Source organism: Stigmatopora nigra, chromosome 4, assembly GCF_051989575.1.
Source record: "Stigmatopora nigra isolate UIUO_SnigA chromosome 4, RoL_Snig_1.1, whole genome shotgun sequence".
In the NCBI taxonomy this organism is placed as follows: Eukaryota; Metazoa; Chordata; class Actinopteri; order Syngnathiformes; family Syngnathidae; genus Stigmatopora; species Stigmatopora nigra.
Window position 1 is genome coordinate 15,526,153 of NC_135511.1, and position 15,598 is coordinate 15,541,750.

Consider the following 15,598-nt stretch of genomic DNA (forward strand, 5'->3'; position numbering starts at 1 on the left):
CTGCGCGCCATATGATTGCTGCTGCGCAGAGAAGATGACTAGTAGTGCGCACCTTAGAGGGAACATTGGATGAGAGGACATACCTTGGCGTGCTGTGTATGAGCAGGAAACTGATCTTTCAGATGCCGTAGGATGTCTGAAACAGCACCGTAAAGGCCCTATTGAACAAATAGAGATTTTTATTTTGTCTATGTGCATATCAGGACATAAATCACCCATATAAGACTTACCTGCCCGGCATGCAATTCCGCCAGATGGCAGAGAGCCACATTGAAAGGCTCCGTGTTGTTCTGCTGGACTCCGTAATTGACTGGTTCCAAGCTGCTCATGTGGAGAAGCAGCTGGGACTGCTGGAGTGCCATGGTGCTGCACATATTAGCGCACAAAGGGAATAAAACAACTGGTTCAATCATTATGACTCAAACTGGGTCTGTCTGTAATTCTCAAGGATATTTCAAAAAAAATCATCAAATAAATCACTTTTCCGATGTGCAGAGCTAGAAAAGGAATGCTGGCCCCCAAAGTGTCAATAAAGCAGACCTTTTGCCGTACATCCTCCATATGGACGTAGTCTGAGCCAAGCTGATCTCGATCAGCTCAGACAGGCTGTGCTTCCAGTGAAGGATGTCGGTGTCCTTCAGCGCATCCATCAGTTTATGTGCCGTTTTTCCCTGCTTTGTCCCCTGCTGGACTAAAGACTGGATGCCTAGGGAGGCTAGGTACTGTAGCAAAGAGGGGGAAAAAGCGTAAATATGTCAGGATTCTGCATTGGATGTTCATGTGATGCAAAGGCAATTGGCATGCCGCTAAATATTAAAGGGAAAGGGAAAAACCTAGTATAAATGAATGTATTTAAGTGAGTGTGTAAATGGTTATTAGACCTCTGAGAATGGAGAAAAGAATATCTTAAAATAAAAAATTAGTTTTTAAGTGTAACCATGGTGATGACTGTGTTCTTGAACAGCACAATAATAAAATATGTAATATGTAGTTTTTAAACTTAGATTAGAATTTTATTTCATCCCATATTTGACCAATTTCTGGTAAGATTATAAAGCCCCTTTACTATTAACCACGATGACCAAATTTGACAAAAAAAAACAGATTTTATTTATGTAGTATTTAAACTTAGATTAGAATTTTATATTATCCGTATTTGGAAAATTTCTTGTCAGATTAACCTATTTTTTTCCAGATTATAAAGCCTCATACTATAATACACATTGACCAAATTTGACAAAAAAACAAACCAATTTGTTTACAGAATATTTACACAAATGGACACACAATAAAGCTTGTAAAGATCCCATTCAAGACCATGTTAAAACATCAGAAACATAAAATTGTGTTTTCTCCAAAAATTACTACACAATAATTTTTGCTGACACAAACATGATAGTCTTGTCTTTTAAATTGCACAAAAATCTCATCTGTTGACGTGGCACTCACCGGCAGGCAGAAATGAACGGCCATTTTGACAGAATCCTCCGTTAACACAGCGCTGTCACATCCTTTCATCTGTTCCAGTGTGTAGAGCCAACTCTGATGCAGAACAAAAAAAAAGTAAGGCTACAACGCTATCCATCAATCATCCTACAAAAAGACAATTCAATGAAAGTTTTCTCTTTTTTTTACCAAACAATGCTGCAAGCAAACATGATCATTCGATTCTTGGGCGATACGGATGGCTTCCTGCAAAACCAGAGCAGCCTGCTGGCTACAGATGAGAAAAAAAAAACAATCAACCAAGTCCCCTTCCGCTTAAAATGAACTCCTCTTATACTAACTAGTGTCCGAAACGGCAGTGAAGGCTGGCCAAATTGAGCGTGGCATAACGTAGATTTCTGGCCAGGCCTTCTTCTCCATTGCTCTTTCCTTCACTCCCACACAAAATGAGGCGGTCAAAATAATGCAAGAGACTGTGGGTGGAGAGGAAGATGTCCTGCACTCGGATGCTGTTAAGATAGTTCAAGTAGTGCTGAGAAAAAGAAGGGAAAAAAAGATAAAAAGCATGAAAATATTCAAGTGTCAAAATGGTCAAGTTGAAGGAAGACAAGTCTCACCGCCTCAGCAAAGTCTGGGTTAAATTTCAGCATGTTGTTGAGCTCCTCCTGCAGCAATGCAGGCTTCAGGGCTTTATACTCGTCATTTTTCAGAAGGTATGCCTAAGGATATGCATAATATGCATCACACAAATTCTAAATCGAGTGGAAGAAATGGTGAATTTACCTGTCTTGCAAGAAAGTACTCTGCTTGTTTTTGGGATAGGGGACCGTTGCTTGGAGTAAACTCATGCCTAAAAAAAAAATCAACAGTATTGTAAATCAGAAATCATTCTAAATCTAAAGAATATAAAGACCAAAAAATCTCACATACTTTGACTCAGGCCAGCGTGTCTTTGATTTGACCAATGGGGAAAATAATGCCATTTTAATCAATATCAAGTAAACAGCAATAGAATGGCATCAATTTGAGTTTTTTTTTTAGAGTAAATAGTGTCACTAAAATTATGCTTCTTACTATTACTTTATTGAAATTTACACTAATCCAAAAGTACAGTAATCCCTCAAATATCGCGGTTTATATAGACCAGACATGGTCGGAATAATCGCAAAAAAAGTAGGGTAACCCCCCATTATAAATTTGTACCACAGTACTGAGCCCTAGTAGAAAGAATGGCTTCCACTTATGTTTTACATTATTATGAATTTTAATTTTAATTATTTTTTAATTTTTAATAGGAGCAAAAAAAAAAATCGCCAAGCAGTAAAATCGCGATAATCGAGGGAAGACTGTATTTCATTTACATGGAATGCACAAGATTTGCGTACCCCCAAACAATAAAATATATTTTTAGTTTAGTAATGCAATAGCCATTCTCTGTTAAACTTTAGTTTTTATAAATGCGAGTTTTGTGGTTATAGAACCAAATTCAATAAAGTCTAGCCAAACTCTAACATGGGCTTTAGTCCATTTTTTTCTGAAAAAAAACTTAATTTTGAATGGTTTTGATAACATAATATCTTCTTGAAAAAAAAATGGTCACTTTGACACAGCCCTTAGATTGAAAAATAAAAATAACCGTATTTATTGTAATAAAGTCAGCAGTAGGCATTGATAATCATGACCTGTACCAATCAGAGCAACCCTGGCCAGAGTTGGAGTACGTTAGATTTGTAGTTTAAAATAAAATAATTAAAAAGCACCAACTCAATTTCTGATTCGTCTATAAAGTTGTCCTTGTCCACTCTGTCCAGCCGGTGGTCCCCAACGGTATCCTCAGTATTGGTGAGGTCCATATCACAATCATCAGCAGCCAATGGCATTGAAGCCGTTTGTCCGTCGGTGGGTTTGGGGTAGTTACTGTGGTAGTATTGCTGTAGGGACTTGTACAATTTATACACTTGACTGAAAGACAGCTTATTGTAGGCCAGCAGCATGTGTCGCATAAAAAGACCTGCAATTGAGAAGAAATGATGTATCCTTTGTTAGTTTGATTGGTAAATTGTAAAAAAAAAAAAAAGATGCTATAGATTATATTTCTTGTTTTTATAGCTTTAAACAGCTACCCACCCACAACACTTGTTTTATACGCCTCCGAATCAAAAGCCGTGAAGGAATTAGGCAAGGTGGAAAAGAAGCAGTCCATGTCTCGCAGTTCTCCGTGGACCATTTCATGAAGCCTTTGGATGCAAAAACAGGCCAGAAATAATAAAGATTAGAGTCATTTACATGTGAAAACTTGATCCAGTTTTGCTACATGTGCATTGTGAGTGAGTTCAAAATCTTGCCCTTTTTTGTGAGATATTTGCATTTTTTTTACCATTTTATACAATGTAATAATTATACATTTCTTGAATTTCTTCTTTTTTAATCATTTTCATTGTGATAATATATTTTGAATGAACTAAATAAATGATGATCAATTAAAACTATTCACAGAATACATTAAATTATATTATTATTATATGATAGAAATACATATACAAAATAGTAGAAAACAGTTAAAACTTTTATAAAATGACTAAAGTAAGTCGTACATTAATAATTACTAAATGATGAGATGGTTTGATTTTATTTTAAAGCAAGATAACTCCCTGCGATTGGCTGGGATAGGCTCCAGCACCCCTCGCGACCCGCAAGGGTAACATCACAGAAAATGAATGAATGAATGAATAAATAAAGCAAACTAACCTCATTTTGACGGAAAATGCAGTTTCTGAACAACACTCTCCCACAGTTTTGAGAAAATGACCAAGAGACACATCAGAGCTCTGAAAAAGCATGAAAACAATATAATATAGATAAATATACACACATATAACAACATTAATGCCAATATTACCTGCTGCAGAGGTAAAATAAGTTTGTTGAGTCGTCTTCTTTCCGGCAGCGTTATTTTAGACGACGATGTCATCTCGTACAGCAACGCCAATACGGAGATTTTATAAGGGCTGACCCAGTCTTTTGTGCCAAAAACATTAGCGTGCACCACTCCATTTGTCATCATTGGGTTAAAATACAAACTTTCGTGCACACTTGCCATCTTTCCTAATGTTTGAGATCGTTGTAACGAAGAGAAGAATTGGTAATGAACAGTCTATGAGCAGATAGCAGCTTGCTAGCAAGCTATCATGTGATGGTATCTTTAACGTTAGCTAGCGTGAAATGCAATATACGTTCACGAATCATAGTTAAATATCCAAATTAGGCGTTTACATCGTTGACAAATGCACATTTGTTTTCATAGAGAACGCCGGAAGAAAAGTTTGTAGCTTTCAAACGACCCTCCTTTTTGGCCACTAAAACAAACGTCACTGTGACGCAGTTGTTTTTTTTTTTCTTTCTGCAACTAATCTTTATTTTATGGACAATTTTTTACATTAACAAAGTAAAAGACTGTAAAGTATTAGACTGTAACCCTCCATTGTCGAATTTCCATTATAAATTTCTATATTTAACACTATTTTCTATATGAAAACTAATTTTAATTCATTTTTTGCATATATTGTCCCTATTTTATGGAGATGCTCTTTACCTTGTTTCATAATATACAGTTACTAAAACATATTTCTTGCAAGAAAAATGATATAACGAATTATAATTTAGCCAATAAATATGAATAACAATTAACTTCATTAAAAAAAAGCTTTAATATTGCTTTACTTACTAAAACACCTGCCATTTAGTTGACTATTATGGACCAGGAAAGTAATAAATAACACCAACCAATTTGAGCTCATTCTTGGCTACTAAATTCATGCAATGCAAATTATATTTACACATTTACTCCCCTAAAAAAACAGACATTAAAATCAAAATTCACCTAAAAAAGGACAACACCAAAAACCCAAAACCACCAATAAACCATAGAACCTTAAACCTGGCAACCCAGAATCAACTTCCCTCATATTCCCTCAAAATATCGATACAAAATCATGATCAATATTACAACCTGTCAAATACTAAACAGTAACCAGTCCCAAATAAGCTCTCTCTCTTTGCAACAGTTCTCCAAACCCAGAATCTGTCCATTTGCTGGCTACTTTTTGGCACCACCACAGGGTGCTAATTATCCAGGAGATGGCAGTATGGCACTGTCAAATCAATTTCTGTATTTTTAATATACTTTAATGAGGTTTTTCACCCCCACGCACGCACGCACACACACACCATCCCATTTCTCAGTGGAGCACACAGTTGACTAGTCTGACACCTGTCAGAGTTGACATTCTTTGCAAAGCCTAAACTGTCTATAAATTCTTCTGTCAATATATGAGTCACAGTGAGCTAACAGTCCCAGCTGCAGTGGTGAGGGTTTGATATACATATTCACAAATTGTGCAAAAAAAGGACACTTTTCGCCTCTAAATTCAACAAAATACACAGCAATTAACTCCCCAAAACTTTAAATATGTCTCAAGAATTAATTCAATCATTTTCAACTGCTTTACCCTCACCAGGGTTGCGGAGGGTGCTGGAGCAGGGGAGACCCGGGTGGCCAATCAATCGCCGGGCACGATGAAATGGACAAGATTTCACACTCGTACATGGGCGCAATTTAGAATGTCCAATCAGCCTACCAGGCATGTTTTTGAAACCGGATTACCCAGAGAAAACCCATATAGGCCAGTGGAGAACATGTAAACTCCACACACAGATGGACCGACCAAGATTTGAACCCAGGACTCCAGAGCTGAGAGGCCAACGCGCTAACCACTCATCCGTTGGACCGATTGTTGTATTATTGTTAATCACTGCAGCTAGCCAGCATGCTAACCATCTAAAACTGGTATATTTTTATGCAGTTTAGCCCCAAAAACCCAATTTGTTGTCAACATGTCATGTGTTACTTTGTCAAAGTCTGTTTACAAAAATGTTTGTATCAAAACAACAATATTGTCTACTTACCAACATCTCAATTTCTTTATTTGTGCTTCATTCATTGAGTTCTGAAAAAAGACAAGGGCTTAAATTAGCAGTTTTTATATGGTATGGTACTAATTTCCTACAAAACACGTATTACCGTATTCTCACGACTATAAGGCGCACTGCACTATAAGGCGCACCCTCAACGAATGACACATTTTAATTTTTTTTTCCATATATAAAGCACACTGGATTGTAAGGCGCCCAGGCTATTTTGGAGAAAATTTAAAACTTTTAAGCGCGCCTTATAGTCGTGAAAATACAATAATCGTTTTCTGATAAAATGATAGAATTTCTTGGAGAAAAAAAAACAACAACAAACAACTAAAAGAGTACTACAAATAAGTCGACCTTGCGTTAGATGACTTACTGTAACAACCCCGGTTTTCTGGCCAACAGCGAAATGTGATTATTATTGTGCTTTTTTGTATATATATATTTTTTTTTTAAAGAAAAGAACGACGATCCGTGGCTGGGTGAAGTTCAAGTTATCAGATTGAGTAAAGTACACCCTGAGGTGATAGTGGCAAGTCAATGTATTTCTTTATAATTCAATCGTTTTGACAGCACGGGAAAATAACAACAATATAACATCAACATTAATAAATTTGTGCTTCCATTTTGGCTTTTGAGCAAAACCCAATTTTCAAGATCATTCAGTAAAAAAAAAAAAATAGTAAGATTGGATAGAATTGACTCAACAGAATGAAGAGATTCAAGTGCTTTTCCAATGTCTGCCGTCTTCCCACTCGGATGTCGAGTCATTGTTTAAAAGTCGCCTTCTTTTTTTTAATGCTGTCTGCGAACACACTAAATCTCAATTCTAAAATGTATTCCAAATGTCAGCTCTTATTTTCCCAGCGATCCTTAATATCAAAGTTAGAAGAACTAAAGTGGCCCATACTGATCTTTTGCCTGGTTGCAACATGGCCTTTTTTTAATTAACATATTGAACTGCTCTTTTTTGAAAAGGTCATCCTTTTATCCATCTTACCTACTTGAAGGCTTTTACATAATAATCTCACATTCAGTCCATTATTACCGATGCATCATTTTTTTGCAGTTTGAAAATGGGCAAAAAACAATTACCGTATTTTCACGACTATATGGCGCAATCGCATTTAAAGGCGCATTGTCAGTAACGAGTGCTATTTCTGTATTTGACACACACAAACACACACAAAACGCACCAATTTTAAAGACGCAGCCTTACACCATCTTAAACAGGTTTTTACAAGGCAACGGAATAAAAACGGAGTTCAGTTGTACTTTATTTAGCCATTTTATAATGTACTCACATCATCATCACCCACAAATCCATCAAAATCCTCATTTTTCTGTGTCCGAATTGAACAATTGTCCAAATGAGTCATCGAAAACTCCAAGTTTTATACGATAATAATTTTAGTATTGATCCATATATAAGGCGCACTGGATTATAAGGCGCACCATCTATTTTGGACAAAATGTAAGACTTTTAAGTGCGCCTTATAGTCGTGAAAATACGGTAAACCATTAAATCACCTCCATTTAAAAAAAGTAAGTGGGAGCAGCTTTTAATTACTGTATTTTCCCAACTATAAGGCGCACTGCATTATAAGGCGCACCCTCAACGAATGACACATTTTAATTATTTTTCCATATATAAAGCACACTATTATAAGGCTCCCTGTCTATTTTGGAGAAAATTTAAGACTTTTAAGTGCGCCTTATAGTCATGAAAATACGGTAAACCATTAAATAACTTCATTTTTTTTTCATTTTTTATGTGGGAGCAGCTTTTAATTAGCATAATTCCCCCTTTCTGCTCTTTACTTCCATCTCAAGTGTGTTTTAAAGAAGAACAGACACACTGTAAACTTATTGCGCCTGGCGAGAGAAATGACAGACCTCCGTGTCGACTGACCCCGGGTCAGTTTGCCGCTGCTTACTTTGAGACTCTAAATGGATTAAGTTGTCAGTTGGACAGCCCATCTGAGATTTTTAATATCTAGCCCGAGGTGTATCAAACAAGCGTCTGCCTAGCGATATCAAGGCGAGGGGGGGAGGGGGGGTGGTTTTTACTTGACTTTTATTGCATCTTTCTTTGGCCGTTTTCTCATCAAAGACACGGGCATGCCCTCGTTGATTCCTCGTTGCGCTTGGGCGCTGAAAATAGATTTCATAGACTCCAAAGTGAAAATGACGTTTTATAGTGGCAATTCAGAGCAGATGGGAGGTCGGGCAGTTAAAATCATGGCGAGTCCAGTTTTTATGTTTTTTTGGCGCGTTTCCATCGTTATCTACGAGACCCCCGTTTTGGAAATTCAACTTGACTCCACTTCATAAAAAAGGAAGTATGAAAAACAAACAATGGTAAATCTAGTGGATTTATTGGATTGGAGAAAAGAGCAGGAGTGTTTTTTTTTGTTTTGTTTTTTTACTTGAAGTGAAGTGATTGACATGGTTTGATCCGACAATGTTTTTTCAGAGCAAAGATTGAAATCTTCTTTAAATGGACCTTGATCTGGCTCACATCTCTTACAATGTTGCCGCTGCTCAGTGATTTTTTTTTTTTTTTTTACATTTGATTTTAAGGTCACGTTAGACTGGAAGAGTCTGAATAAGCGTGACCCTTAAAAAGATGAAAAACACACCCGTTTTTGTGTTGGTAAATGTTTTTCGTCTTGGTCTTAGTGTTTAGTTTGGAGAGTTTGTTTATTTGTGCCTACGTGTGTTTGCGTGGAGTTCCAATGATGACGAGTGGGCGTTTTTTTTATACCGTGAAGATGCTTGGGAATTGTTACTGTTGTTTGTGACAGTGAAAAGAAAAAAAACTAAACCAGAAAAAAAAGGATTAAACTAATTATCTTGGTAGTTAGGAAGTAAGCTAAAAATTGTAATCAAAATTTGAAGCAAACTGAAAACTTTCCAAGTCATTGATTTTGAGCAAAAACGCAAAACTGTTATTTTAACTCCACCTTCATGTTTGTTTTACATGGAAAAATCTGCATACACATGGAAATCCAGAAGTACCGCATTTTCCGCACTATAAGGCACAACTGAAAGACTTTGAATTTCCTCAAAAAGCCAGATTTTCACCCTAAATATGGCTCAATATTGGTTAATCCTTGTATGAGATTCCCCTTAGCACAGCGCCATCTAGTTTATGTATGAAAATTGATCATTATGGGATAATTCTGGTAAGAGATTCCCCTTAGCACAGCGCCATCTAGTTTATGTATGACAACTCCTAATCAGAGTGGATGCAGGTTTTCATTCCAACCTGTAAGAGCCACCACTACCACCATTACTACTATTACTACTACTACTACTACTACTGCTGAGTCATATTATCCAGTTCACCTTATATGTGAAACACATTTTAAAATGGGTCATTCATTAAAAGTGCGCCTTATAATCCAGTGAGCCTTATAGTGTGGAAAATACAGTACTTGAACCCTCCAATAGTGCTGTCTTCCCAGGTATTTCTCCCCAAGTACACCCAATTTTAATTTTATACTCTAAATGACTGTTAATAATGTAAACAATAGTTAGCTAATGTACAGAATTGACCGTAGTAAGGCAATCCAGAAGGTTGCTACAAGAAGATACAAAAATCTGCAACTATATTAAATTTACGTTATCGCCACCTAGCGGCCTGGAGTACAAATTGCAATCTTGAATTGAACTATGTTTTTAAAATGTGGGCGTTAAGTAGCAGATCGCAAATAACAAATGTCACACTGTTGTAGAAAGTGACACATTGTGATTAGCTAGACCTTTGAGAATAATTTGCCGGAAAAGGAGTAATTGATTAATATATTGATGACTAGAAAAGATCGTTAGCCACGACAGATGTAAAATTGAATTTACTGCTCGAGTGCAACCAACAGAAATGCTTCGTTAAAGTCCTGAAAAAGAGGAACTTGACATTACCTTTTTGAAAGTTGAGCTCCAAGCAAAGCAATTGGTCAAGGTCACATGTCATTGTTGGATCCAAAGTTTTTAGGGTGCCGAGTCTCTAGGAAGACAGGATAAAAATAACTATTTAGTAGATCTTGACGGTTGTTCTGGAGCATGTAAAAAATAAAAAAAAACATTGAATAAATAATTCATGAAAAGTGGTTCACGATGGCTTTATCGTAGCGAATATTATTTTCTGAGTTTTGCTGGCGGGGGATGCAAATTACACAATCAAAGTGGCAAATGACATTTTACAGCAAGTGTCGGTTGTGTATTGTGTGTGTGAGATAGATAATACACAACTATTCTTTAATCAATGTATATTTTTTAAACTCTCATAAACTGCTCTAGTCCGAAATGTATGCGGCCATTCTAAAGCCAGTATATATTGTAGTTTCAGTATTTTGTTTTACACAAATAAACTTCTAGTTAAAAAAAATCCAATGTGATGAATTGAAGTATTTTGGAGGTAATTTTCTTGACTAAAACACATTTATTTTATTCATTATATTTATGTTTTTCACATGATTCAGATCAGCTATTTAGCAAATAAAAGTGGAAGGATTTAACTTGCACCTTGAATCCTTTGATTATTAAAAAAAAAGGATAGACACCCCTGACTTAAATTATTAAGGGAAGAAATAAGATTATCATTTGATTGTACAGTAATCCCTCAATTAGTGCACTTAATATAGACCAGATAAATCCGCGATTAACCAAAAACCGTGAAGTTGGGTCACCCCTATTTAAAAAAAATATATGTATTTATTGTTTTACTTCAGTGCTGAGTTCTAGTAGTACCCAGATTAACTTTAAAAAAATATATATATATATTTTTTTTTTACTTTACTGAAAATCCGCAATGTAGTGAAGACGCGATATTCGAGGGATTACTGTACCGGGCGGAAGTTTAGTTAATCATATTATCCTAGCTGAATTTGTGACCTTACATTATCGATAACCTCAAAAATTCAATCCTGTTAAATAGAGCAAGAACAGCCTCTCCTGAGTAGATCTATGCTAAAGCTTATAGTGTCAGTGGAGTGTAGTTTAGATACTTCAAAGCTTCTCTAAAGAGGGACGCTCGCGAGCAGCAGATTTCAAAGAACACGTCAATAAGTCTTAAATAAAGAATGAGCGCACAATAGTTTTCTGAATATAGAAATTGTTGTTGTCGTCGGCCCCGCGTTCTTTTTTCCAAGAGGTCGCTTATCAAACTGGGAACTCACTTCTTGAACAGATCCCTAGAGGCGACACAAGGTACTACAGACTGGAAGTGAAATATATAAACATACCTGTCAACTAATAAGTTTTTTTAACACTTAAAATTGTGCACGCCGTGTAACAACTTTTGTACGGGATGTTTTTTACGTATATTTTGTAAAAGCGACCTCGTTTTACCCATTTTGGCTCTAATTCGGATCGTATCGGTCACTTGTAGCAAACAAAAACGTTATCGTGTCTATAGCGACATCTACAGAATCTTGAATTTATTGCATACTGATGAGCACTTCATCCACTTTGTAGAAAATCTTCGACTTTTAAGTGCGCCCTATGCGAGTAAATATGTGCCGTGTTGCATTTGTATGGTTTATTATCACTTAACAAAGGGGAATTGGAATCATTTATAAGTGGAGCAATTGGCCAAGGTATGAGATGTCAATTTGAACATGTGACACATTTATTTCACAATTTCTATCCGGTTGTGATAGTGGTGAAATTTCTTTGACTGGGATGAAACAGTGCGTGAAATATAATGAGATTAGAAAACCAGGTACAACAAATTTTAAAGTCTCACAGAAGCAGCGTGACATCATTCATTTGGAAAAACATGACTAAGTCCTTGAAGATAAATGTTGAAATCCAAGAAACTAAATCTAACTTGCCTTAAAGTTAAATTTTACTGACTAACTTAATCCATATAGAAAATTACTTTTAGGGCCATATTCTGTAATGCAAATGGTTCATTTTTTAAAATGTTACCATCCTTATCTTAATAAATATCCAAACTGATCAATAAATGCTTTTATCATGGGTTTATTAATCCATAATAATTCTTAAGCAAACACTGCTTGAATGAGAGTTCTAATATAAGTCAATGAAGAAAAAAAAAGGACAATTGGAAAGCATCCCGATGCAACACTGCCAGTTTAATCAGTGCCTTCATTAAAGCTAAACATGAGGTAATTACACATTGCTACATTTTAAATTAAAGACTCAACATTTTATGTAACATTTACTCCATCTGGGCATGTGGTTAACACCTCCGAGTGAAAATTGTCTTAACTCTGGAGAGTTTCTGCGTCCTTGTGTTAAATGCTAATAGGTGTGTGAACGATAATGTGACGCTACCGTAGTCTCTGGACTATAAGTCGCACTAGCTGAAGAATACAAAATTAGGCAGAAAAAAAAATGTAGCACTATTTTTGGGAGAGCATTTTTTTATAATATATCCCAAATCAAGAACAAAAATTTGTCAGTAAAATGCAAAAGAGCAGGCTAAATATTTGTAAATATGTAATTTGTAAAGTATAGCGGAAAAAAACAACATGAGAGGCTGTTAAGGGTTCAAAGAGAGAGAGAAAAAAACTCTCACAAACTATGAAAAATTGCAACCTATAGTCCGGAAAATACGGTAGTCATTGGGAAAATTCAATCTCTTCTTATCAAATATAAATATTTATTAAATATGTTGAATTCAGTCATTTATTCAGATCCATTAGTGGTATCTGACTCCAGACAGAAAAAAAAATGACTCACAAATTATGAAAGATTGCAACTTATAGTCCGGAAAATACGGTAGTCATTAAAAGTAGAATGGAAATGAGTTTTGGGAAAATTCAATCTCTTCCTACCAAGAATAAATATTTATTAAATATATTGAATTTAGTCATTTATTCAGATCCATTAGTGGTATCTGACACAAGAGAGACAAAAAAGTCTCACAAAATATGAAAAATTGCAATTTATAGTCCGGAAAATACGGTAGTAATTAAAAATAATGGAAATTAGTTTTGGGAAAATTCAGTTTCTTCCTACCAAATATGAACATTTAATAACTATGTTGAATTCAGTCATTTATTCAGATTGGTCAGTGGTATCTGACACAAGACAGAGAATTAAAATGTCTCACAAATTATGAAAAATTGATACTTATAGTCCGGAAAATACGCTAGTCATTAAAACTACAATTGAAATGAGTTTTGGGAAAATTCAATCTCTTCCTACCAAGAATAAATATTTATTAAATATGTTGAATTCAGTCATTCATCCCGATCCTTCAGTGGTATCTGAACAGTCTAATGAAATCCATTATTACTAGCATACGACAATTTCTCCCTTGGCAAAAAAGGTAATAACAGTCAGTTTAGATTTGGACTGTCGGATAGAAATTCATTTAATCAGTCAATCAAGCAATCACCAAAGCCATTATCATTTCGCCAGTAGTCAAGAACGAGCTTGTATTATCCTGATAGCTAAGGTTTTTTTTTTATTTTTAATATCATTTATCATAACATTGCATATCCCACGTGAAAGGGAGATTATTAAAAAATACACTCATGTTGGGGATAATCATAAAAACGTAAAAATAAATAAAAAAACAGCTTAATGACAAACAAATCACTTGGAAAAAAAAGAACCTTCTGAACCCTTGCTTTAAGTATATTGTGATTTTTTACACATTTATAATCTATTGCTCAGCGTAATGCTGTGATTTGCTAAAAAAAATAATAAAAAAAGGGAACTGGCACAGCTAAATGAATCACAGTGACCCATTTTTCTTGTTTTAAATGGAGGTTTTGGTATATTAAAAAGAGAATAATCTCAGTTTCCGCCCAATGACATATCAACAATTTTGCTAAGCCGTTTCAATTCTGAGAAATTGATTAAAAATAACTTTGAAATTGAGTAAAACGGTGCATCTTGGGTTGCTTAGGTGGCATTTAAAGTGGATTTTAATGATAATTAACGTTTTAGTAAGGCATAATAATAACTAATTTTGCAACAGAAGCCTTTTTTGGTAGATTTCAGCCATTAAATAATGATTTTAATGTCATTTTTTGGCTATAATTGTCATTCTCATGGATTTGAACACATCTTTGTTTTGTCTGATGTAAATCTCCACCCACCTGTACGATGATGGCAAGTATGTTTGGTTACCATGACGACCCGGGTCCGTACCAAGGCAAGGCTAAAAAGCAGTGATTTGTTCTTTTCAGCTTGTTTGATGAGAATTGGAGGCCTGCAATAAGAAGAATTAAAAACATTAAAGCTTGGACATCATTTGGTCAAAACTACAATAAGAATGTGTCGTTTATTTTTCTTAGCCAGAGTAAAGAAACAAAATATCCTCAACAAAGATGAATCCAGTTATTGGAATTCAAGCTTAGTGGAAGAAACAACTACTTAGAACAAATGGGAATTTTTATATTTCATATTTGATACATGAATTTTGAGCCAAGTGAGATTTTTCCATTAATGACTCAGAGTTTGAAAATTTTGATTAGCTGGCAATTATTTTGTGGTTTTACCCTTAAAGGGTTAAGCATGGATTTTGGTCTGAAATTGTATTACCGTATTTTCACGACTATAAGGCGCACTTAAAAGTCTTACATTTTCTCCAAAATAAACAGTGCGCCTTACATATGGAAAAAACAGAAAACCAAAAATGAGAAACCACCACTGTCGGATATTAAAAAAACACAAACGCCTGAACTGAAACAATACAGTTAAATATGCAGATGCCATCTTAGTTTACAAAATCTTCCATCATATAGCTCCTCCCCCACTGCAAGATTTTATACAAAAAATCCAAAACATCAACAATGGCTGGCTCTAGAGGTGACTGTAAAGTAGTGAGTTCTTCATACCTGGAAGTCAATAGTAATTACCTTATTTTCACGACTATAAGGCACACTTAAAAGCCTTACATTTTCTCCAAAATAGACAGTGCGCCTTATGAAACAGTGCGCCTTATAATACAGTGCGCCTTTTATATGGAAAAATGTCATTCATTGAGGGTGCGCCTTATAATGCGGTGCGCCTTATAGTCGTGAAAATACGGTATTTGTGGATGGTAAAAATGTTGAAAAATGTGGATTTTAATTATTATTATTATTTTTTAAAGACTGGTATTTTTTTTAAATGTTTTATTTTTTTAAAAAAAATGTTTTAAATTGTTATTATTCTCAATTCTTTTGTCATAGTTGAAATATTTTACTTT

General features: G+C 35.2%; 1 protein-coding gene across 4 annotated transcripts in view; it reads right to left on the bottom strand.

Annotated features, from left to right (window-relative positions):
* anapc5 (anaphase promoting complex subunit 5) overlaps positions 1 to 15,598 on the bottom strand; it is a 42,462-nt gene that overhangs the window by 6,209 nt on the left and 20,655 nt on the right. For 2 of the 4 annotated variants that reach the window (XM_077714743.1, XM_077714742.1), the window contains exons 1-12: positions 4,346 to 5,662; positions 4,195 to 4,274; positions 3,574 to 3,683; positions 3,211 to 3,457; positions 2,230 to 2,296; positions 2,064 to 2,165; positions 1,788 to 1,978; positions 1,636 to 1,717; positions 1,450 to 1,542; positions 541 to 722; positions 231 to 366; positions 84 to 158 (exon numbers count right to left, since the gene is read on the bottom strand). In XM_077714743.1, coding sequence (XP_077570869.1) covers positions 84 to 158; positions 231 to 366; positions 541 to 722; positions 1,450 to 1,542; positions 1,636 to 1,717; positions 1,788 to 1,978; positions 2,064 to 2,165; positions 2,230 to 2,296; positions 3,211 to 3,457; positions 3,574 to 3,683; positions 4,195 to 4,274; positions 4,346 to 4,546 — 1,566 coding nt within the window. In that variant the 5' untranslated portion in view covers positions 4,547 to 5,662. Of the gene's footprint in view, positions 1 to 83; positions 159 to 230; positions 367 to 540; positions 723 to 1,449; positions 1,543 to 1,635; positions 1,718 to 1,787; positions 1,979 to 2,063; positions 2,166 to 2,229; positions 2,297 to 3,210; positions 3,458 to 3,573; positions 3,684 to 4,194; positions 4,275 to 4,345; positions 5,663 to 6,411; positions 6,453 to 10,347; positions 10,433 to 14,504; positions 14,618 to 15,598 lie in introns of those variants that run through there. The other 2 variants (XM_077714745.1, XM_077714744.1) reach the window with 2 other exon arrangements.